Genomic DNA, 25,031 nt, shown 5'->3' with positions numbered 1-25,031 from the left:
TTACCTGTGCTCCCAAGACTGCGTGTGGAACTGTGTGTGTGTGCGTGCATGCATGTATCTGCTGTTGTGTGTCAGATGTCTTTATACACACAGCATTGTAATTAACCCAGTTTCCTCTGACTTCCTCATAAGCTGTGTTGTGTCCTGTGATTGTCAGCTCTGACGCCGTCGGCCCCGCTGGCTCTGATGCCCCCCCCTCCCTCCGGAGACAGCCAGGTCACCACCGTCACCCGGCTGCAGATGCAGCTTCACCTCCACGACCTGCAGCAGAACGCCACCGACCTGCGCAAACAACTCTCCCAGCTCCGCAAGATGCAGGTGAAAACGACTGAGCCTACTCTTCTTCTATAACACATTTAGGTCATAGTATGCTTTGCGAGACAACGGAAGATTAAAGTTGTCGAATGTGTTGGTACTAAGAGTTTGAAGCCGTGGTCCTTAAGACCCTAGCCTAGTGGATATCCCTGTGAAGACGGACGCAGCATCAGATAATGGAAAGAAATGAAACCATTCAACGTTTTCCCTGTGACTCCCTGCGGTACCATGGTTACAGGCTGAGGAGAGAAGAGAATGGCCCTGTCTGTGTCTTAACTCTCTGGGGGGGGGGGGGGGGGGGGGGGGGGGGGAGTGGTTGCTCTAACACATCAGATCAGTGGGGAAAAGAAATGAAGACGTGTAGAGGATATGGCGTATGTGATTTAGGGACAGCGCAGGGCCGTTTAACAGTCTGCCCTGTCTGTCTCTTCCTTTAGAGAGAGTTTATGAAACATAACAGTGGTCCAGTCCACTTCATGCATTGTTAAACTCTCCCTAGGGCCCAGCTCAATGGCTCATGACTCCTGGGTTTTGTAGTTTTATAGCTTTATAACTGGTGCTCACAGAGAGGCACAGCAGCAGTACCTGCATCAACTCTCTTCCGGATGAGGAACTGGGTTTTAGTGGTGGGATTTATTGTTGGAGAAAGAATACACTGAGTATACAAAACATTATGAATACTTGCTCTTTCCACAACATAGACTGACCAGGTGAATCCAGGTGAAAGCTATGATCCCTTATTGATGTCACCTGTTAAATCCACTTCAATCAGTGTAGATGAAGGGGAGGAGACAGGTTAAAGAAGGATTGTTCGGCCTTGAGACGATTGATACATGGATTGTGTGTGTGTGCCATTCAGAGGGTGAATGGGCAAGACAAAATAAGTGCCTTTGAACGGGCTATTGTAGTACTGTAGGTACCAGGTGCACCGGTTTGTGTCAAGAACTGCAACGCTGATGGGTTTTTCACGCTCAACAGTTTCCCATGTGTTCAACAAAGGTCCACCACCCAAAGGACATCCAGCCAACTTGACACAACTGTGGGAACTATTGGAGTCAACGGGTGCAGCATCCCTGTGGAACGCTTTCGACACCTTGTAGAGACCACGCCCTGACGAGTTGAGGCTGTTCTGAGGGCAGAAGACACAGATGGAGAGGAGTAAAGTGGTAAATGGAAGCCAAATGCAGCACAGTGGGACTAGAGAGTAGCACTCATCTCAGTCATTTACCTGTGTGTGAGCCCAAGCCTGACTCCTAACCTCTGACCCGCCCCGTTGCCCATGGAGACGGCCCCAGGCCTGAATAATATATGATGCTCATGAATTATGTAGAGCGAGAGAGAGAAGGGAGAGGAAGGGTGAATGTGGTAGAGGTAGCGTAATGCAGAGAAAGAAACAGAAAGAGAGTATAAATGTTTTTATTGTGACTGCTGTGGCTGGATCAGAATACATGGGGTTTTAATGTATTGCTTCTATTGGGTCAAATCAGAAGTAATGCTGCAGAGCACATTGTTTATACTGTTGGTCAGTTTGATTCCCTGGAACATAAAAGCAATCCATTATTAATTTCCCTTGCTAAGCAGGTGCTTTCATCTCAGTAGACAGAGTTCATTCATAGTTCTGGATGTGTATTGAATTTTGATTGAGTGCTTTGCAGTAGGATTTAGAGGTCCTACTAGTGCAATTCTCTAACTGGAAACCCTGCTGTTTTCTGCCTGTGTGTGAACCTTATTTTTCTCTGAGTGAGACACACACGTGCACACACACACACACACACACACACACACACACACACACACACACACACACACACACACACACACACACACACACACACACACACACACACACACACACACACACACACATTGATGGGTTCCGTCATCAGCTAATCACATTCTTTTAGCAGGGGAGACAGGTTGGCTCAGACAGGTTGGCTCAGACAGGAGCGCTGGCGCATCAGAATGCCCGCAAAGCACTCAAGGACACAAACACACACACTCTTTCTCTCACACACACACACACACGCACATGTAACCGATGTGAAATGGCTAGCTAGTTAGCGGTGGTGCGCGCTAATAGCGTTTCAATCGGTGACGTCACTCACTCTGAGATTTTGAAGTAGTTGTTGCCCTTGCTCTGCAAGGGCCGCGGCCTTTGTGGAGCGATGGGTAACGATGCTTCGAGGGTGGCTGTTGACGATGTGTGCAGAGGGTCCCTGGTTTGAACCCAGGGAAGGGTGAGGAGAGGGACGGAAGCTATACTGTTACACACACACACACAGATACACACAACGTGAAGGTACAAACTCATGGACAAGGCAATGCATCCCCATTATTAGACAGACAAGGTCAAAAAAAGAACACACCATATGCAGTCAAGGGCAGGGCAGTACTGTTCACAGACAGACACACACCAGTGTCTCCCATGTATTCATTTAGCAGCAGCCACTGGGCAATTGTTGCCGCCACACCAAGGAATTAACTTTATTTGTTTTACCTATATATTTTCTAATAATATAATATTTTAGAACTAAAAATCACAAAAATAAAAGCTAAATCAATGAAACCAATATAATCAAACAATGAATTTAGGGGTAGTTTTTGCATGTCTGCATTACCTACCAGACACACAGGATACATGCTCAGGGGCCCTGATTGGGGTCCCATTGATTTTGTGTTAATGTTTGAGCATAAGAACACAGAATTAGCCACGGCAAAGAGTAGAATTGCAGGAAATTAGCTTTCACGCTGCAAAATATTCTGTCAGCTCTGTTGAAAAATGTATCCAATTGCAGGAACATTTTTGGTCCAGAAAAAACCTTGCTCATTGCTAATAGCACAACTGCCTGATGGTATGCTAATAGCAGGATGTTGTCACTGTGATTCCATTGTTATCTTGACCTCTACAAGCTACTTACTGCTCTGGGCAGGACCACCTTAGGTGTTAGATATCAAATCCAGAGGGAGGCCTATTGTATTGCAGCAGATGTGTACCATTAATGATCTGCAGAATTCCCTACTGAATGACCTCAGACACCTGTAACATCTATTACCTTCACAATTTGGATACACTGATTTCTGCTACAAGGACTATCATTCAGAACACTATTAGTTACACAATATAATCTTGTTTAACCATTCAGTATTGTGTGTGATTGTGTGTGTGTGTTTGCGTGCGTGTGTGTGTGTGTGTTTGTGTGTGTGTGTGTGTGTGTGTGTGTGTGTGTGTGTGTGTGTGTGTGTGTGTGTGTGTGTGTGTGTGTGTGTGTGTGTGTGTGTGTGTGTGTGTGTGTGTGTGTGTGTGTGTGTGTGTGTGTGTGTGTGTGTGCGCAGCTCCAGAACCAGGATAGTGTGAAGACGCTGCTGAAAAGAACGGAGAAGGAGCTGAATGTGCGTGTGAGTGACGCTCTGAGGAAGCAGGAGGACCCTCTGCAGCGACAGCGCCTCCTGGTGGAAGAGGAGAGACTCAAGTACCTCAACGAGGAGGAGTTTATCATCCAGCAGCTCCAGTCAGTAACTCACCTGATCACGAGATCATTCCTTGATTAAGATTAGTTTGTTGAATGACTGGTTAACTGACTGATTGACTGATTGACTGACTGACTAACTGACTGATTGACAAAATCTATTCACATGATTATTATTATTGTTATTTTTTGTAGGTCATTAAGATCATTGAGGTTCTAAGGAGGTCCTATGATAATAATATGGTTGTACTAAGGCAGTAATACAGGCCATCCTACTGGCAACACAAACAATCTCCATGCGTTACCCAGACACTGCCTGGCTTAGCAGAGTGTGTAACTTTATACGAGTGGACATTGTTGAATGAATCATTTGCCTCGTTAGATCATCGCTGTTAATCTAGGCTTGTTATTAACCGTTGCTAATAGCCATTTTATTTCATTTAAATATTCATACCATTTTGATTGGCCGTATGGCTTCAGGCTGATTTACTTGACATCATTAAGTTGGATTTTCATTAGTGGTTTTGCTTCGTCAGCTTGTGTGTGGGTGTGGGTGTGTGTGTGTGTGTGTGTGTGTGTGTGTGTGTGTGTGTGTGTGTGTGTGTGTGTGTGTGTGTGTGTGTGTGTGTGTGTGTGTGTGTGTGTGTGTGTGTGTGTGTGTGTGTGTGTGTGTGTGCGTGCCAGCGTTCGTGTGTACATGTGTGTGTCCAGACTGTGTGTATGTCTCTCCATCGGTCTCGTGGTTCTCTCGCTTCGACACACACACCACAGTGTTCTCAGTAGAACATTACAGTCTTCATAACATGAACGTTTTCATGTTAACTGTGAAGGCCTTGTGTTGACACGTCTCTCCTGTATTGTCTCTCCAGTGACCTGGAGAAGTCAGTGGAGGATATCCAGAAGGGTTCGTCTGTCAATCACAAACTGGTGACGGTTCAGGAGCTGGAGGAGAAGGCCTCACTTCTGAGGAAACTAGGAGAGACACTCACAGAGCTCAAGAGTAAGTCACTCACTGATACACTGATCACTCACAGACACACTGACAGGGTCTGATACACTGATCACTCACAGACACACTGACACGGTCTGATAAACTGATCACTCACAGACACACTGACACGGTCTGATAAACTGATCACTCACAGACACACTGACACGGTCTGATACACTGATCACTCACAGACACACTGACAGGGTCTCATCACAGGAGGCTGTTAACAGCTCGTAATAATGGCCGGAACGGAGCAAATGGAATGGCATCAAACGCCTGGAAACCATGTGTTTGATGTATTTGATACCATTCCATTAATTCCGTTCCAGCCATTACCACGAGCCTGTTCTCCCCAATTAAGGGGACACCAACCTCCTGTGAGTCTGATACACTGATCACTCACAGGCACACTGACACGGTCTGATACACTGATCACTCACAGGCACACTGACATGGTCTGATACACTCATCACTCACAGACACACTGTAGGGAGCTGACTTAGATAGTCAATCACAGACACACATCAGTCTCAAACATCCAGACATCACAATCACCGCTCTCAGAATCAGACTCCCGTTGTAACTCCTGAGATGTGAAGATGTAGTGTCCCCTCTCTCTCCCTGTCCCCCTCCAGACCAGTTCCCCAGTCTGCAGAGTAAGATGTAGTGTCCCCTCTCTCTCCCTGTCCCCCTCCAGACCAGTTCCCCAGTCTGCAGAGTAAGATGTAGTGTCCCCTCTCTCTCCATGTCTCCCTCCAGACCAGTTCCCCAGTCTGCAGAGTAAGATGTAGTGTCCCCTCTCTCTCCCTGTCTCCCTCCAGACCAGTTCCCCAGTCTGCAGAGTAAGATGTAGTGTCCCCTCTCTCTCCCTGTCTCCCTCCAGACCAGTTCCCCAGTCTGCAGAGTAAGATGTAGTGTCCCCTCGCTCTCCATGTCTCCCTCCAGACCAGTTCCCCAGTCTGCAGAGTAAGATGTAGTGTCCCCTCTCTCTCCCTGTCTCCCTCCAGACCAGTTCCCCAGTCTGCAGAGTAAGATGTAGTGCCCCCTCGCTCTCCATGTCTCCCTCCAGACCAGTTCCCCAGTCTGCAGAGTAAGATGTAGTGTCCCCTCTCTCTCCATGTCTCCCTCCAGACCAGTTCCCCAGTCTGCAGAGTAAGATGTAGTGTCCCCTCTCTCTCCCTGTCTCCCTCCAGACCAGTTCCCCAGTCTGCAGAGTAAGATGCGGGTGGTGTTGAGGGTGGAGGTGGAAGCTGTCAAGTTCCTGAAGGAGGAGCCACACAGACTGGACGCCCTGCTGAAACGCTGCAAGAGCGTCACTGACACACTGACCGCCATGCGCAGGTACGACCCAACACACTGACCGCCATGCGCAGGTACAACCCAACACACTGACCGCCATGCGCAGGTACGACCCAACACACTGACCGCCATGCGCAGGTACGACCCAACACACTGACCGCCATGCGCAGGTACGACCCAACACACTGACCGCCATGCGCAGGTACGACCCAACACACTGACCGCCATGCGCAGGTACGACCCAACACACTGACCGCCATGCGCAGGTACGACCCAACACACTGACCGCCATGCGCAGGTACGACCCAATACACTGACCGCCATGCGCAGGTACGACCCAACACACTGGCCGCCATGCGCAGGTACGACCCAACACACTGACCGCCATGCGCAGGTACGACCCAACACACTGACCGCCATGCGCAGGTACTACCCAACACACTGATCGCCATGCGCAGGTACGACCCAACACACTGACCGCCATGCGCAGGTACGACCCAATACACTGACCGCCATGCGCAGGTACGACTCAATACACTGACCGCCATGCGCAGGTACGACTCAACACACTGACCGCCATGCGCAGGTACGACCCAATACACTGACCGCCATGCGCAGGTACGACCCAATACACTGACCGCCATGCGCAGGTACGACTCAATACACTGACCGCCATGCGCAGGTACGACTCAACACACTGACCGCCATGCGCAGGTACAACCCAACACACTGACCGCCATGCGCAGGTACGACCCAACACACTGACCGCCATGCGCAGGTACGACCCAACACACTGACCGCCATGCGCAGGTACGACCCAACACACTGATCGCCATGCGCAGGTACGACCCAACACACTGACCGCCATGCGCAGGTACGACCCAATACACTGACCGCCATGCGCAGGTACGACCCAATACACTGACCGCCATGCGCAGGTACGACCCAACACACTGACCGCCATGCGCAGGTACGACCCAACACACTGACAGCCATGCGCAGGTACTACCCAACACACTGACCGCCATGCTCAGGTACGACCCAACACACTGACCGCCATGCGCAGGTACGACCCAACACACTGACCGCCATGCGCAGGTACGACCCAACACACTGACCGCCATGCGCAGGTACGACCCAACACACTGACCGCCATGCGCAGGTACGACTCAACACACTGACTGCCATGCGCAGGTACGACCCAACACACTGATCGCCATGCGCAGGTACGACCCAACACACTGACCGCCATGCGCAGGTACGACCCAACACACTGACCGCCATGCGCAGGTACGACCCAACACACTGACCGCCATGCGCAGGTACGACCCAACACACTGATCGCCATGCGCAGGTACGACCCAACACACTGACCGCCATGCGCAGGTACGACCCAACACACTGACCGCCATGCGCAGGTACGACCCAACACACTGATCGCCATGCGCAGGTACGACCCAACACACTGACCGCCATGCGCAGGTACGACCCAATACACTGACCGCCATGCGCAGGTACGACCCAACACACTGACCGCCATGCGCAGGTACGACCCAACACACTGACCATCAGTGAAACATCGACACTGATCCAACATCACAGGTACATGAACGATGTTTAACTCAGAGCCTGCATTGTCTAGCCACAGCCCACCAGCACTGACCACATAATGGCCGATATACAGACGTTACTGTCATCGCCTGACATTGGCTGTGTTTGTGTGGTCAGGCAAGTGAACGAGGGCGTATGGAAGAAGCAGGAGGACTTCCCCAAGCACAGCAGTGAGGACTTGCGTAAGAGTTCTGACTTTGACATGCCCACCAGCCCCCCTCTCAACCTCAGTGACCTGAGGGGCGGCAGTAGCCTGTCTAACTGGAGCCCCCACTCCAGCCACAGCCATAGTCACAGTCACGGTCATGGACACAGCCAGCCCTCCTCTGGCCCTCACAGGGACAATCATCCCCCTGTGCCTCACAAGGGCCGGGCCCTGGAAGAGCTGGCCAACCGCGCTGCCGCTGATAAGGCTGTGTCTGTGGAGGTTCGACTGGTAAGAAACCCTTCTGTTACTCCATTCTAGTGTTTCATCTGTAGTTGTCCTAGTGTAGCATTGGTATGATGATACAGTATGTATAGGTTTTGGAGGAGAGTGTGCATAGGCATGAGTGAGCCTACAAGTGTGGATGTCTGCACATGTGTGAGTGAGTGTCAGTGGGTTCTGCTGAGGGGAGGACGGCTCATAATAAGAGCTGGAACGGAGCCAATGGAATGGTATCAAACACATGGAGACACATGTTTGATGTATTTGATACCATTCCACTGATTCCTCTCCAGTCATTACCACAAACCCGTCCTCCCCAATTAAGGTGCCACCAACCTCCTGTGGTGAGTGTGTGTGTGTGTGTGTGTGTGTGTCTGCGTGTGTATACAATATCCCTCACTGTGCTATATCTCTCTATGGCTCCCCCTCCCCAGGCAGCAGAGCGGGACTGGGAGGAGAAGCGGGCTAGTCTGACCCAGTACAGTGCTCAAGACATCAACCGTCTGCTGGAGGAGACCCAGGCTGAGCTGATGAAGGCCATCCCAGACCTGGACTTTGCCGCCAAGCAGATCAACAAGCCCTCCTCCAACACACCCTCCCAGTCTCAGACCCCCCAGAGTGGGGGAGGGACCCCAGAGCAACGCCCTACCAAGCCCCAGCACGCCACACACAAGCTCTCGGGGAAGGAACCTGGCTCCAGACGTGCTTCTGGTAAGGATACATCAGACCTCTCCTCACCCAACAGAGGTAACAGTAGAGCGTTGTTTGTTTTTGATGTACTGATGGGAAGCAGTGTTTTGTCACATACTCAGCTCATGAATGTGTCGGTGTCGGCTGTGGTGCCAGTATGAAGGTACTGTGTCCGGTTCTCTAACGGGTGCCCATGGTACTGCCCTGCCTGCCACAGATGCAGAGCAGCTGACAGTGACTCGCTATCGTACAGAGAAGCCCTCGAAGTCGCCCCCTCCCCCGCCACCTCGACGCAGCTTCCCATCATCCCCGGCTGGCCTGATCACCCGCAGTGGAGAAACCCTTATCCCCGGCAAGAGCATGAAGGTGACAGAGCATGAGGCATGGATGTATATTCACACACACACACGCACCTCCTGCCTAGTTTCTGATCTCCACTATGTATGTGTAAAAGTCGGAGGTGGAGGAGGCAGAAGCACAGAAGCCCTATGTGAAGCTGCGACGGACGGTGTCTGAAAACCCGCGTCCTGCGTCCACCCCTCCCACCATCGCCTCTGGAGACAAGGAAGAGGGAGAGGAGGACAAGATCGCTGCTGAACTGGAGGTACTGGTATACCAGCTTCAGAAATAGTGGATTAATAGTGTTTGCAGAGTTTATATAGTATTAGGAGAAGTGGTCCCTGAAGGATTTTAGGTAAGGGTGGACGGAATGGGAAATGTTACTGAAAAACGACACTTCCTCTGCTTCCCTAATTTTGCCTAGAGCTTGTAGCTACACACACACACACACACACACACACACACACACACACACACACACACACACACACACACACACACACACACACACACACACGCGCACACACACACACACACACACACACACACACACACACACACACACACACACACACACACACACACACACACACACACACACACACTCACGACCGTTGTAGGCCTCATTAGCTGGCTGCTTGGTGTGTTAGAGAGGATGGTCAGGTCAAAGCAGCAGGTGCCATATGTCCTCCACACCCCAGGCCTCCTCACTGAGACAGAGAGTCCATTCACTGTGGGCCCAGATTACTGCTGATCACACAGCTTAGTCACACACACACACAGAGTGTCACCCAGAGCTCACAGACCAACCCAGCCTGGCCACGTGGACCTAAGTGAAGCGTTGAGTTGTGTGTTTGTCTTTCTGATGCCCTGCTGGCCACTTAGTGAAACAATAAATTGGACTGATTTTTTTTTTTTTTACTGTAATTTTTGATAGACCCGTTATAATAATTGATCTTGATATCATGGATAACTTATCCTAATTTAACCATTATTTACATTAGTTCAACTCTCCCCTTCCCTCCCTCCTACCCTTCCCCTGGCCAGCTGTTTCAGAGAGCCCCCCTCAGGTTCAGCCACCCCCCTCCCCTGTCTCTGCCCAGTGTCCCCCGCAGCAGGACCAGCGTGCCCCCCTCCAGCCTTGACCTATGGCCCCCAGGGGCCCCGGGCACCAAGGTAACGCCCTCCCTGACCTTGCGAGGGCTTGTGTGGACTGCTGCTTCCTGAGACTGCCCTCACCTTCCTCCTCGCCCTCCTTCTTCCTCGAACTAACACTTCCACCACTCTACCCCCTCCCTCAAATACACAGTCCCATGTTCCATCCCTGATCTCTACACCCCTCCCAGAGTACACCGTCCCATCCTCACCTTTTATCTCTACCTGCAGAGTGCTCTCCACAGGGTCTCCTGTCAAACACAGCAGCTGGTCACCAGCACACCGACTGTACACTGACCCTATTCTGCTTGGTGCTGTAGGGAAAGTAAAGGAGTTTGTACTATTGTTTTAAATGTAGCACTTTGGTCCAGCACTCCCCTTGTTCTACACTACCAGAACACACCCCTAAACACACTGTCTCCAGACGACACACACACCCTATACCAACACACACTCACACCCTGATGGAGTGATCACTCTTCCTTACACACAAACACTCCTGTGACTAGTCACTCTCTGTGTTGGTTGCAGTGCTCTGAAGTGCATGGATGTGCGTGTGTGTGTTATAGTGTGCAAGTGTGTGTGTGAGGGCTTGTGTACGTGTGTTTGTGTGTGTACGCGCACGTGTGTGTGTGTGTGTGTGTGTGTGTGTGTGTGTGTGTGTGTGTGTGTGTGTGTGTGTGTGTGTGTGTGTGTGTGTGTGTGTGTGCGCGCGTGCGCGAGCAGTTGTGAAACTCTACACTGTGTCTACCAGCTGTCTAGAGCATCGTTGGACTGCTCTGGCATACAGTGGAAGCAGGGCAGCTCAGAATGCACTGCCAGCATACTGGCATCACACTCACAGGTTAGTGCCCTAATGAGAAGTATTTTAGAACCAGTCAATTACCATTACACTGTTCAGAAAACAATCCTATTTTATCTTATTGAATGTATGATGGAATATTACTTCTATTCACCCATTTTGTTTAACAGGCACAGAGCATGGCCCTTCCTGGTCCATCCTTCTCTCCTGTCCCCCGGATTGTGCTGACAGAGTACGTGTCAGTTTTACTCTCTCCCTCAGAAGGCTTTGTCAGAGACTTGACACAGGACCATCAGATGTCCCCAACAGTGGACCAGTCCCAGAGCCAGACTGCTCCTCCCCAGACAGTCCCCCAGATCCAGGAGGTCTCTAAGGGGAAGGATCCCGTCAGCCAGCCCCAGAGGAAGCCTTCTCGGCGGGGGGAGCTGAGAATCCTGGAGTCCTTTGAGAAGGAGGCAGAGAGGGAGGAGAGAGAGGAGCTGTCCTTGGTGCTGACTGAGCTGGAGGTGATGGTGATGTCACCCTCAGAGACCCAGAAGCTCAGCAGGACCTGGGGAGAGGCTCTACAGACACTCACCATCCCACCTCAGCCTTCAGAGGGAAGCACTGAACCCCGTCTGTGTGGGGCTCCACTACTGGTACTATTCAGGGAGACTGTGACGGTCAGAGAGGCCTACAGGAAGCTGCAGTTACTGCTGGGCAGGGAGGAGGACACAGGGTCATCCAAGGTGGACCCCAAAACCAGAGCAGGTTCTTCTCACAGCAGCCTGAGCAGCAGCCTCAGTACCCTGGGTTCCAGGATAACTCTCGCTCCTGAGCAGCAGGACTCTCTGAGAGAGGCTCTGAAGAGAGGGGTGGAGACAGGGGCCAGGAACCTGACACTCCCTCACAGCACTGGAACGAAGAGCATTCTAGCCACCCTTCCGGAGCCCAGTCAGGACTCTGCAGAAGCAGCAGTGAAACCCAAAGGGTCTGCAGGTTGTAAGGAGAGCCAGGCCAGGGAAGAACAGGGACTGAACCCCTGGAAGCAGGGAGAGGACATTAGGAGCAGCACCTACAGCAGGCTGGACAGCCTGGATGAAACCATCCGCGAGCTGGAGAACACCCTGCTGGAGCTCAGTGGCCACCCCACCACAGTGCATCTCTCCAACCGCACACTCCCCACTGACACTGCCTTGTCAGAGGCTCCAGACCCAGCCCAGACGCCTGGTACCATCACCTCAGAGACCAAGAAGCCCCCAGTCCCACCCAAGCCCAAACCCTCCTACACTCCTGCCACGATGACCAAGGTCTATAACATGCACCCCTGCATAGACTCTGCTCTTTAGAGGGCATGCACTCACTTCTCTCTATTCTCTTCTGTCTTTTTGGCTTTAAGTGTTGGGGTTGCTGTTTCAAGCTGAGGCTTTATCTTGTCTTCCTCCTATTAACTTCAGAGGGAATCTGACTGCACATAACATACCAACCTCACATGGAGTTATACCTCACAACCTCAACCTGCTCTCAACCTGCCAATTCCCACGTAGAAGTAATCTGTTGTCTGCTCCCTGTGAAAACGGGTAGATTTTGGCAGTCCAAACAGAATGTTTAAAATCTTAAATCTGTTCAACTCCAAGGGGCCTGCAGCAGATGCTCTCCTTCTCTGTACTGTGATTAGTCATGTGGGGCTACTGTCCACTTGGAGACGGGTTGTTCATTGTCTTTTCATTGATCTTCTGTTTCTACTCTGTAAACCAGGGCAAGTCCAATCTCTGCTGCAATAAACTGTCATTTCTCTTTCTCTCCCCTCTTTATTTCCCCCCCTCTCTTCACGCCTTTGTCTTGTCTTCTCTTTGTCCTTTGCTACTTCTCCCGTCTCTGTAATCAATTACCAGTTACCTGCATCCTCAACTATTATAGCTTTCCTTGAACTTTCTTTCGGCTTATCGACAATCGAAACGTTGAGACTTGTTTACAAATTGGTCTGAAACTGAATACAGACACACACTGTTGTTTTCATTATCCCATAGTAAATCATTAGCATAGGGCAGACCAGACCTCGGAGGGCTCATTGCATGCTGGGAGTCTGAGTTTGTCATTTCACCTTTAGGTCAACGCTCCTTGTAAAGCTCCCAAAATGAAATACATGGTTGAATAATGATGATAGATAGAGAGTTAGAGATAGACAGGTGAAGAGGTAGAGTGTAGCATGGACCACCATGTTGTCTCAGTGTGTAGATAGGCTGACACTCAGTCCAACTGCAGTGGAGTGCCAAGCTACAGTGGGGCTTGACTGTCAGGGACCATTTCTCCTCTCGGCCGTTCAGCTGGAGAAACAGGTCCCGTGGGCTTGACGTGGGGTTGGTGTGGAGTTGCAGCGTTTTCCCGCCTTGTTGCATCACCCTTAGTACTGTAACCACCACTGCCTTTAACTGGGTCTCATTAGGCCAATCAGATCCTTCACCCAGGTTCCCTACTCTACCCCTGAATGATTCATATTAGCATACCATACTGGGCGCTCCGTCTCCTGTAATCATTAGCACTGCCTTTCCTCTTAGCCAATGTGCGTGTATGGAGGAGGTTGGGGAGTAGATAGGATGTGCGTGGAGTGAGTGAGTGCGTATTTGCTTTTTGCATATTAGAGGCAGAGAAAATGGTTGAGCCGACGACATCATATGATGGAGCCCCCGGTGCAGCCATGCTAAGCAACACCACTTTGAATTTCCCATTTCCATATTCACCTGTTTGTCAGATCTTCTGCAGCCAGTGTGTAGTGATATATTGAAAGTCAGTGGGGCGGATAGCAGGGAGTTGTTTCAGCGAGGCTATAGTGAGCACCCTGATCTTAGGGCTTTCAGCAGCCGGCGGGCATACTGGGTGAGAGCTTCTATTGAGTTGGTATATGTCTGATTAAAAGGAATGAAATGTAAATCTGTTCGTGCTCTGTGGCACTAATACTCACGTCTCTCCCCTCTTCTCCTCTCCTTGTCTCCTTCTCCAGGGAGGAAACAGCTCTTCAGCTGTGGGTAAAGTCCACTCCTCGGCTGCCTCCAGACTGAAGCACCTGCAGCAGAGCAGCACAGAGAAGACCAAAACTGGCAAGAGGGAAGACTTCCTCAAGGGCCAGCAGCAGGTACTGTATTCTAGTGAGACTGATCATCTACTACTGACTGCCCCTACCTAACTGACCCCACACCTCGATCTTCTGCACAAGGTAGCCTATTCCACTGTTGTATTAGTGTACCTCCATATCTTGGTGTGATTTCTTAATCCATAGACCGTCGATGGATGAGCCAGAGCCACTAGTACTACTAGGGTCCTGTTTGATAAAGGGGCTATAGATAGTGTATGGATTAGATAGTGTAGTGCACCAGGGCACCTGAAGGTCTTGAAGGATGTTGGGTTATAAGTTGGGAGATGCAAGGGGCCCCAGGGGAGACGGGGAAATGGAACTGTTCAGGCGTGTCAGAACAAAGTCAAGCTAAGAGAGAACTTTCTTCTCTAGTGCTGGCAGGAGTCATGTCAAGGAAATAAGCTTTAATGTCAATGTTATTTGAAAAATACCAGAGCACCGAAGTGCACCTAAACCCCCTCTCCACGCTAAAAATACTTTGATTGGGAATTCAGAGAGGGAGCCATTCATGTGAATCAAGAGAGAGAGGTGTGTGTGTGTGTGTGTGTGTGTGTGTGTGTGTGTGTGTGTGTGTGTGTGTGTGTGTGTGTGTGTGTGTGTGTGTGTGTGTGTGTGTGTGTGTGTGTGTGTGTGTGTGTGTGTGTGTGAAGCCAATAAAGCCATTTGAATTAAATTGAATTGAGAGAGAGAGAGAGAGAGAGAGAGAGAGAGAGAGAGAGAGAGAGAGAGAGAGAGAGAGAGAGATATAAGCCAATAAAGCCATTTGAATTGGAGAGAGAGAGAGAGAGAGAGAGAGAGAGAGAGAGAGAGAGATAATACATAGAGAGAGTGTGTTATGAGACTGGGTTGACTAGTAGCTTTATAGGTAAACATGGGAGGAATCTCTAATGCCCTTGTCTCCCAATGTAAGCTGAGGCTAATCAGTACAGTACTCAGTTGTGTCAGTGCAATCACTGATTATTCAGTATGAAGAGCACAGTGCTTCCCCCCAGTGTGCTCCCTTCAGCTGTCACTCGCTTTCTCTCTCTTCCTCCATTTTATTCACTCACTCCTTCCTTACTGCACAATCTTTTTCATCCCTATTATTTCTTGTTCTCTCAATTTTGCTGTCTCTCTTTTCCCACCTCTGTCTTTCTCTCTCTCTCCCCCTGTGTCTCTCTTTTCCCACCTCTGTCTTTCTCTCTCTCTCCCCCTGTGTCTCTCTTTTCCCACCTCTGTCTTTCTCTCTCTCTCCCCCTGTGTCTCTCTTTTCCCACCTCTGTCTTTCTCTCTCTCTCCCCCTGTGTCTCTCTTTTCCCACCTCTGTCTTTCTCTCTCTCTCCCCCTGTGTCTCTCTTTTCCCACCTCTGTCTTTCTCTCTCTCTCCCCCTGTGTCTCTCTTTTCCCACCTCTGTCTTTCTCTCTCTCTCCCCCTGTGTCTCTCTTTTCCCACCTCTATCTTTCTCTCTCTCCCCGTGTGTCTCTTGTTCCCTCCCTCTTCTTCCCTGTTTTTGGAAAGCTGTAGGGGTGGAGTGGCCTCCTTCTAGCCCACTGAGAGGAAAATGAATCCCATTATTTCAGTATGAGGACACAGGATCTCAGCGTGCTCCCTTTGTCCACAGACTGTTGCAAACAATTACACTGAAAATAGGCTGTGTGAAAAGACTATCCCCTCGCCCAAAGGAAAGACACTCAAAACAATCTCTCTCAGAGTCGGCACCAAGCCATAAGTTAAGATAGCGCCAACAACAACAGTAACAAAGACATTACTAAACCCATTTCAGAGCATTTTGAATCAACATATGACTTCAATCGCAGAAGTCAATCTCCCCACTACTCAATGACTGACAGGCTGTTTGTATTGACATAACATGCCATGGATGTCTGTCGTCTCTCATTACTCCACCTCAACACTGTCAGATGCCTACCTATACTATACTGCCCAGGGTACTGTGCCAGCCAGGTGCCCATCCACCCACCATATTAGTTGACCCATAGAGCTTTAAGGTGCCCCCCATAGTTTCCCCACTCCCACAGAGATGTAAGTTAGTTTCCCCACTCCCACAGAGATGTAAGTTAGTTTCCCCACTCCCACAGAGATGTACGTTAGTTTCCCCACTCCCACAGAGTTGTAAGTTAGTAGCCCCACCCCCATAGAGTTATAAGTTAGTAGCCCCACTCCCATAGAGTTGTTAGTTTCCTCCCTCCCATTGAGTTGTAAGTTAGTAGCCCCACTCCCATAGAGTTGTTAGTTTCCTCCCTCCCATAGAGTTGTAAGTTAGTAGCCCCACCCCCATAGAGTTGTAAGTTAGTAGCCCCACTCCCATAGAGTTGTAAGTTAGTAGCCCCACCCCCATAGAGTTGTAAGTTAGTAGCCCCACTCCCATAGAGTTGTAAGTTAGTAGCCCCACCCCCATAGAGTTGTAAGTTAGTAGCCCCACTCCCATAGAGTTGTAAGTTAGTAGCCCCACTCCCATAGAGTTGTTAGTTTCCTCCCTCCCATTGAGTTGTAAGTTAGTAGCCCCACTCCCATAGAGTTGTTAGTTTCCTCACCCCCATAGAGTTGTAAGTTAGTAGCCCCACCCCCATAGAGTTGTAAGTTAGTTTCCTCACTCCCATAGAGTTGTAAGTTAGTAGCCCCACCCCCATAGAGTTGTAAGTTAGTAGCCCCACTCCCATAGAGTTGTAAGTTAGTAGCCCCACCCCCATAGAGTTGTAAGTTAGTAGCCCCACTCCCATAGAGTTGTAAGTTAGTAGCCCCACCCCCATAGAGTTGTAAGTTAGTAGCCCCACCCCCATAGAGTTGTAAGTTAGTAGCCCCACCCCCATAGAGTTGTAAGTTAGTAGCCCCACCCAGACAGTTCAAAGCCACCATTTCGGTTCGTTGGCCTTGGTGCAGATCAAGGAGGCCATGACAATGTGAATCCTTTTCATACCACAATCCTCGATTTCCATTTCCCATTTCGCTTCTTATTACTTCTGGCTGTGAAGCAGGCTAGTGGGGGGAGGGGGGTAGTAAAGGCCAGTCCCACGACACAGTGTTTTGGCAGGCAGCTCTGAGCTTCCGGAGATGAGAGGAGGCTATCTTACCGCACTAACAGAGCGGAATAAATGTTCGCGGAAGCAAGGCTTGAGAGAGAGGAGAGAGAGAGGGTGTCCTCAGGCAGAAGGAACAGCCTCTTTCCCTGGGGGCAGACAGCAGCACCAGAGTTACTGGAGCACCAGCCAACAGAGCAGGTTAAAGCCTCACAGGCCACACAACACGCACCTGCTGTCCAACCAACCACACAGACCAAATCCTCTCTGTCTCCACACTAACACCCTCCAACCACTCAACATGCAGGGCAGAGTAGAAACCTCTCAGAAATAGTGGGTTGCCTTTATTTGGGAACATTGTGGAAGAGAACTTTTGACATATCTATGTACAAGAGTTATTCAAGAGCAAATGATTTGCAATCCTGGATTTAATCAAAGTCACCTCTAAATAAACGATGACCTTTGATATAAAACCTGGTATTGCTTTCGCCCAGTGTCTGTCTGACTGATGATACAGAGTTGGGATAGTCACATCAGACTCTTCCTCTTCCTCTCATCCCCTGGCCACAAGCACAGATGTCTAGACAGGTGTCATCAGCCAGTGGCACCGATGTAGGACTGATCACAGAGTAGGGGACCCTCATACACTCATGCTCTGGCATAGCTCTGTTAGCGTTTGGCACTGCCTGTCTTCTGCCCATGCCCTGGTACAGCCACTCGCCTCCAGCCTTCCTCTATGAGAGAGACTGAATGCTGGCAGACTGCATTTACAGAGAATACACCCCCTATACGGTATAATGTGTACAGCGTTACCATAATGTCTCACTGCCAACACAGCGCCATCTACTGGTATACTCTAGCATCACACAAAGGGGAATATGCGTGATGCTGTTCATTTAATGTGTTTTGCATTTTTAATGACTCGGACGTCCATTAAAAAAACTGTCAAAACCGTAACGGACAACAGCAGTGTAACCCCTGTACACTTCTGTTACATTTTCACTTCAGACTGTTGGTATCATAATACAAAAAAAAGAATGTATTGTCTCATTCTGTGTATTTGGCACTCTTGGCTAGCATCAACATTAGCTGATACTAACCTGAATTTCCTGTGTTTGTCTCATGTTCTCATCTCACCCCTCCTTCCTCACCCCCCACCTCTCACCTCTCGTCCCTTACCCCACCCTGCCTGTGCCTCTCAACACCACCTGTTCCTGGGGCGCCACCACCACCTCACCCACCACCCTGTCACCTGTGTGATCCTCCTGGGCCATCCTGTACCACCCGGCCCACCCCTGCGCCTCTGTGACCTCTGACCCTGCACAGTGAGTGAGGGACCAGCCTGTGCCCCGTGCCTGTCCTCTCCAGACTCCTCCTCAGCACCAACCACCTGACTACAGAGCTGCATCTGACCCCCCACCCCATCTCCTGCTACTCCTAGTCCACGCCCTTAAGCCCCCATCCCCTCTGTTGGCTTAACATGGGTATTGGCAGTCTCTGACTCCTGTACCCTCTCATGTCCTACATTGACCCCACGATGCACAAGATATCTACCACTCTCCCCTTGGTGTGTTTGTGTGTGTGTTCTGTATGTTTGTGTGTGCGCATGTCTGTGTGAATGGAAGGGTGCTGTCGGGGACCACTACCAACTATATGACTGTACTCTCTTCTTTCATTTCTCTTTTTCCCTGAAACCTTTCCAATTTTCCCCAATTCTCCATGTTCCTCCTCCTGTTCCTCCTCTTCCTGGTCTGTCCCTGGGTCTGACCCATAGGCCCATGGAAACAGCAGCAGCAGTATTGAGCCCCTCCTGTCAGGCACCAAAGCTGCCAGTTTCTCCGGCCGCCTGTCCTCCAGTTCGGCCTCGACTGTGTTCGCCCCGGGTCTGAGGAAGTATCCCCAGGAGGGGGCGCTGTCTTCCCTGACAGCCTCCTCCAGCCAGGCCAAAGCCCTGCTGGCCAGCCTGTCAGCCTCCAGCCTATCAGCCTCCAGCCTGAGCGCCGAGGCCCTGCTCCTCTCCTCCACCTTCCGCCAACACCGCCTCCTCCGCGAGCAGCAGCGTGCCTCCTCCCTGCCCCTGTCCAACGGCCGCTCCTCCAACTCCACCAACACCTCAACCACCACCTCCTCTTCCTCCTCCTCCACCTCCCCCACCTCCACCACCTCCACCCCCTCCTCCTCGCCCTCCTCCCCAACCCCCCTGACCTCCCTCAACCTCTCCTCCGTGGGGCTCAAGCCCAGCGGCCGCAGCCTGCAGTGCTCCGGCTCCAACAGCTACAAGGAACGTGGCAGCAAGACCCTGCCCAAGCCTGTCTCCCCTAGCAACTCACAGTGAAGTACAAGAGGATGGATGAGAGGAGGAAGAGGAGGAGGAGCGCAATCAAAGCAACATCACATGCCAAAAATGAAGAGGAAAACAAACACACTAGTCCCGCCCTCTACCCTAGCCCTCAATGCCAAGAGTCACATGCAGCAACACATATCAGTGGGGAGTTCCCCAGAGTTGACTTTCTGAGTGTCACTTTGCTGCCCTTGGTCTCAGTCCAGCAGCCAGAATCTTCACATATCTATAATTATACAGTACAAGAGTTGATGGTGGTTCCTCTCTGGCTCTCCCACTCAGTAGTACTGACAGTTCCCAAGACCCCCAGAGAGAGAGCTCAAAGATGGGCCTCGGCCTCCTCTCCCTCCCACTGCCTTGTCTGGTCTGGTCTGATCCGGCCTAGTCTGGTCTGGTCCGGTCTGATCTGGTCTGGGTGGACAGAAAAACAGTGCCAGTACTTTATGAACCCTCAGTTTATCATCGCACCATTTGCCAAATCTTACTGGATGGAACCTTAGTGGAGTAGATGTGATATCTAGTCTGTGACTTATATTATACAGAGTAAAGTTGCAATAATCAACGAGTACAGTACAGTAGTCGTGTGTGTTCAGAGCTATAGCAGTCGTATTCCATCACCTGGCACAATGTAAATCTGTAGAGAAAAACAAAGCTAAACCAAGGTGGTGGTTTCCATTCTGAGACAGTTTTCTGTTTGTTCGTTTCTTTATTTCGGACTTATTGCATCACCTGTGTAGAAGTCTAAACTGGTGCTATAGTTCTCCCTGTTTTGTAAAGACTTTACATGAATGAAACGGATCCCATTCAATGTGACTGTACATTCCACTGTTTATCTAATGCTACACCCCTGAAGTGGCTTTAGGCTTCTTCTCTCCGGCATCTGATTCCATTCTTACCCTCGTTCTCTATGGCCCCACTATTAGCACAGTTTGGCAATGGAAGAAAAGGCCAGGGAGCTGCTTTTGTTCAAGTCCTCTGGTTTGAGAGTCTGCGCACAATTGTATCGCCCACAATAGCACATTATAGGAACAGTAATGTGATATTACAGTAGACCCGTTATTTAACGACTGAGCTGGTACACGAAGAAGGGAAAAAAGAAAAAAGAAAATATATTGAAACATTGAAATTGATCGTTAAAGAATGTAGAATGTGTAGACATGAATGTTGCACGACAATCAGGACGTATCCACAGTTGACGGGTTTTGCCTTGGACTGGCGTTCCCTGCTGCAGTGATTACACTCTGAACTCAACACACGCTCACGTGACCAGGCACAGGCATACAGCAGTAGATGCGCGCACGGTCTCCGACACGCCAGTGAGACGGAGATCCACCAAACTGTTTATGAAAAGCACAGTCTCCAGTTGTTTTGAGTCAAAACTGTTGACTAGATTGCCCATTTCTTTATTTCATGACTGTAGAACCACTGGTCATGAATTAACCCACACCGGTTTGATAATGCAGTCCTTTAGGTAGTAATCGATTTGAATCGTTAAAAGGAACAGAATGTTCGAGAGAGAGAAACAACGGCACAAATGAATTCCCTTCTGAAAGGGACCAGAGATGTGGACCAGCTGATTAGTATTTAGCTGATTATTTACAAGACATGTGGCACAATGAGTTTCATTTTGGCCTGTGTGTATTTTCAGTATTTGCTCTAGATAAAACCCACAATGAGTTTCATTTTGGCCTGTGTGTATTTTCAGTATTTGCTCTAGATAAAACCCACAATAAGTTTATCTGGACCTCCCCCGATACAGAAGCGGGCTTAGCCCACAGCTGTTGGTTGTGCAGTAGTAAGGTTGCCACTGGATATGGCTGCTTTTGTTCTGTGATATATGTTACGGAGAATAATTTGGTTAATGTACGAAGGCAGCTCCAGGGTATATGAGTGTTCTCCCCTTAAACCGGAGTGCTTACGCAGATCACTGGCTCCATTCCTCACAGCTGACTTAAGAGCTCGGAAGTGTTATAAGGATAGAAACACACTTTCATCAAAGACGTGTCGATGGTTTCCCTGCTGTTAATCTTACGCCAGCAAACACTCTGAAGCTCTCTTTCTTCTGTGATGCGTCACCAAGGCGACCTAGGGGGTTATGGCTGTGTGTAGTCCTAGTTCATTCTTCAATTGTTCAGGAGACAAGTGCGTGAAATTGATTCTTTGCGGCATTGAGATGAAAACAATTGCTTGTGAACGAGGCCGGTGTCAAGTGCAGACAGCTTGGTTGTGGTTTTCATGTTTGAAGGCTAGTGTAATAACAAAGTGCTTTAACTCTTCTCTACTGTAAAAGGGCTGGTTAGACATGTTTATCTGGACGTCACTGTTTGACACCCTTTTGAATTTAAGAAGGCTATTATTTTTTGCAACTTGCTATCTGTGCTGTCCTTTGGGGGAGATGTGTCTATGAATCAAACCCTTCTTGGAAGAGGTTCCCACTGGACCTGTATGTCTGACTGCCATGGTACTGTTATAATTGCACAAAATGATCGATGTTGCAATTTCCCCATGAGAGCACAGAGTGGACCTTTCTGCATGAACCCTCTGGAACTTTGGTTTCATTGGAGACCCACCAAAGATTGCTTATAGCAGTACAGATCATGTGCACGTTTGTGTTTTTACAGGCCGAGGAACCTTGGAATGATGGCCCAAATCAGATCAGTGGCTTCGACAACACATGGCTGTAAAGATCAGAACAAAGGGCACACACACACACACACACACACACACACACACACACACACACACACACACACACACACACACACACACACACACACACACACACACACACACACACACACACACACACACACATACCAGAGTGTGTCAGAATGTAGCCGTGGCATCGCAATAAGCACACCGTCTGTTCTGTCAGCGAGAAAACGGCAAGCACACGGCACAGCGAGTTAGTTAAGCCTCACACTGGCTGCACTGTAGCAATGCAGGACTCGAGCCCTGGGTTTTATGAAGTGAAGCCAAATGAAAGAAATTCACTTACACATTCAACTCCACACTCAAATCCATAACTCCCAGCGCTGCTTTTGTGTCTGGCAGGGTGATGGGGAGGAAGTGAGGGATGTATTCACACTACGCTGCTTTTACACAGGAAAGTCCAAGATGAGAACCCCAAGACTGCGTGACAATGCTTTTTTGAATCACCATAGCACTAGTGTTATTGGACAGGAGATTTCAATATGGCTGAGTCTTGGAGGGGTTTATTGGTAGTGGGGATGAGGAGAGGAGGGTGGAGAGTGGAGACACTCGTAGTGAAAGCCCCTGGCAATCAGAGAGATAGTTCATGCAAACTTGAAATGAAAAGTAAAATAAGGATACATATATAAATATATCTTCGTTAAGATGTTTGTGTATAATATTAATATAATTGTGAAGAAAGTGTGACACATAGGTCTGGATTAAATTATTATAATGTACAATTTAAATCATCCTCTTTTGGGGATTTATATGAGTAGGCATTTTGTACAGACTTTCCTTTTCAATTCTTCGAGAGAGATAATGTATTTCACATTAGCAAATTATTTATTCATAAGCAGAACATTTTTATATTGATTTGAAAATATTTATCTGTATAGAAGACAGAACAGGTATGTAATATACAGTGGAGCTCATTTTTAATTCTGGGATATTTTTATTAGCACTATTTTTAACAGTTGTGTGAGTTTCCTCTTTTGTTGGCCTGCTGGCACATGCTACTGGTATGTTTAGGGAGAGGTTGCCCCTGAGCTGGTCCAGTACAATGTCTGCTCCCAGGCCTCCACTAGCTAACACTCATTTTGTGGTAAGGGGAGCTGTTCCTAGACCTGTTCTTAGGGGCGTACCTTTTCTTTGGAACTTCTGTTGGTTTACTTAGTCCTCTTCTAGTCTCTGTTCTAGTCTTTGTATTACAAGGCGCTCCCTATACCTGACTGATGTGTTCTTCACCCTTGGCTGATTCCAGTGATGTTAGAGAGAAGTCTGGTGGGAGACAGCGAGAGAGAGAGAGAGAGACAGGTGGGGATGAGCGACAATACTGTGAAGTGGGCGTTTACCTGATGATGCAACATGACCTTGCTGCTCTGATTGGTTGTATTGATCGACTGTGAAAGGACTTTTCACAAGAGAGGGGTTGGCTGTTCCTCCTGAAGGCATCCCACTAAAATGAATAGCCCATACTAGAAACCCCTCTGCTGGTGGTACGATAGGATGGCATTACATCATTATGGCCCAAAGGTATTAACGGAGAAGGATCTCAGCATTGAATAAGTCATTTAGGTTTCAATGACAAACCAAGAGCACATAACGCGGATAGATATGGAGCATTCGCTTTTTCTTCATCATCATAATCATTGTCTATTGAGACATGTTTGGTTCTGTTTTTAATAAATGAAAGAGACATGTGTGTATTATTTGACCTGCTTTCTGTGGTGTGTACAGTACTGTATGAGTTTCTGACATGAGTGTGTGGATGTTCCAAAATCTTGGCATCGAGAAGAAAACAAAACAAAACGATATGTAAATAGACGGAGTAATTCCTAGAAAGTTCAACAACATATTATGTCTAAAATAATGTTTTATTCATTAAAAGATGATGGATACAAAGGTATATTCTAAAACAATGCATGAAATATTGTCAAGCAATCGCACGGTGCAGTTGAAAAGTGTTGTCTACGTGTTTTCTTAAAGAACAGAGCGAGATAGAAAAAGAGGTGTACCACTTTAAAGGTTTACAACGGTAGAGAACCAGACCTTTTTACTTTGGATCTTTCTGTGACACAGGCATGTTCAGTCTTACTGTGATCAGTGATGCTACGGTGATGATGGCTGAGAGTTAGGAGTGTTCCCAACAATCCGGAACGATCTGGAACACTTCAAAGCACCTTCACCAGAAAAACCCACCAATTACGATCTCCCACTTGTAGAGTAGTGTGACATAATGAACAACACAACAAAAAAATAGATCTATAGAAATATAAATACCTACTGATACTGGACATTCTCATTTATCAGTGTGGATGCCATGATATTCTGTGAGAAATGTGATTTTTTTTTCTTTCTGTGAGAAGACCGGCAGTTGAACCTGCTTCCTTTTGTACATACTTGCTGTGGTTGTGTGTGTCTAATAAAGTGCAGCTCTCTTGTACAGTCGGAGTCCGGGTTTCGCTTTATCGTAGACAGTAAGTTGATCTTCTTTCCCTTTTGGGATCAATAAAGTATCACGTCAGTAGGTGGAGGCTCTGCGACAGGTCCAGCGGCGGCCCTCAGATGGGTCATTGTAGTATTGTTAACTGGGTATGGAATGCTCTCGCCGCTCATCTCGCCCGGGGCTAGGAGGATGTTTCATGTACAGACATAACGTGAACACTCTGATATGACTACAGGGCACATAGACTTTCTAACGGCTTGGCAGGTCACGGATCCACTCTAGGGTAAGCAAGTACTTGAGTCATGAATTTGGAGTGATACAATAATG

At 49.0% G+C, this 25,031-nt stretch overlaps 1 protein-coding gene across 1 annotated transcript in view; it reads left to right on the top strand.

Annotated features, from left to right (window-relative positions):
* The window catches only part of LOC120044006 (SRC kinase signaling inhibitor 1-like), a 112,604-nt gene extending 93,598 nt beyond the window's left edge, over positions 1-19,006 (top strand). Inside the window, exons 12-23 of the mRNA XM_038988599.1 lie at positions 158-318; positions 3,649-3,824; positions 4,652-4,782; positions 5,967-6,114; positions 7,801-8,119; positions 8,545-8,821; positions 9,018-9,166; positions 9,255-9,404; positions 11,049-11,138; positions 11,267-12,385; positions 14,077-14,208; positions 18,550-19,006. Of these exons, the coding sequence (XP_038844527.1) occupies positions 158-318; positions 3,649-3,824; positions 4,652-4,782; positions 5,967-6,114; positions 7,801-8,119; positions 8,545-8,821; positions 9,018-9,166; positions 9,255-9,404; positions 11,049-11,138; positions 11,267-12,385; positions 14,077-14,208; positions 18,550-18,552 (2,855 nt within the window). The 3' untranslated portion in view covers positions 18,553-19,006. The remainder of the gene's footprint in view (positions 1-157; positions 319-3,648; positions 3,825-4,651; positions 4,783-5,966; positions 6,115-7,800; positions 8,120-8,544; positions 8,822-9,017; positions 9,167-9,254; positions 9,405-11,048; positions 11,139-11,266; positions 12,386-14,076; positions 14,209-18,549) is intronic.
* Positions 19,007-25,031: the final 6,025 nt, after the last annotated feature.

Source organism: Salvelinus namaycush, chromosome 3 (genome assembly GCF_016432855.1).
Source record: "Salvelinus namaycush isolate Seneca chromosome 3, SaNama_1.0, whole genome shotgun sequence".
Lineage (NCBI taxonomy): Eukaryota > Metazoa > Chordata > Actinopteri > Salmoniformes > Salmonidae > Salvelinus > Salvelinus namaycush.
This window is presented reverse-complemented; position numbering and strand designations above follow the sequence as displayed.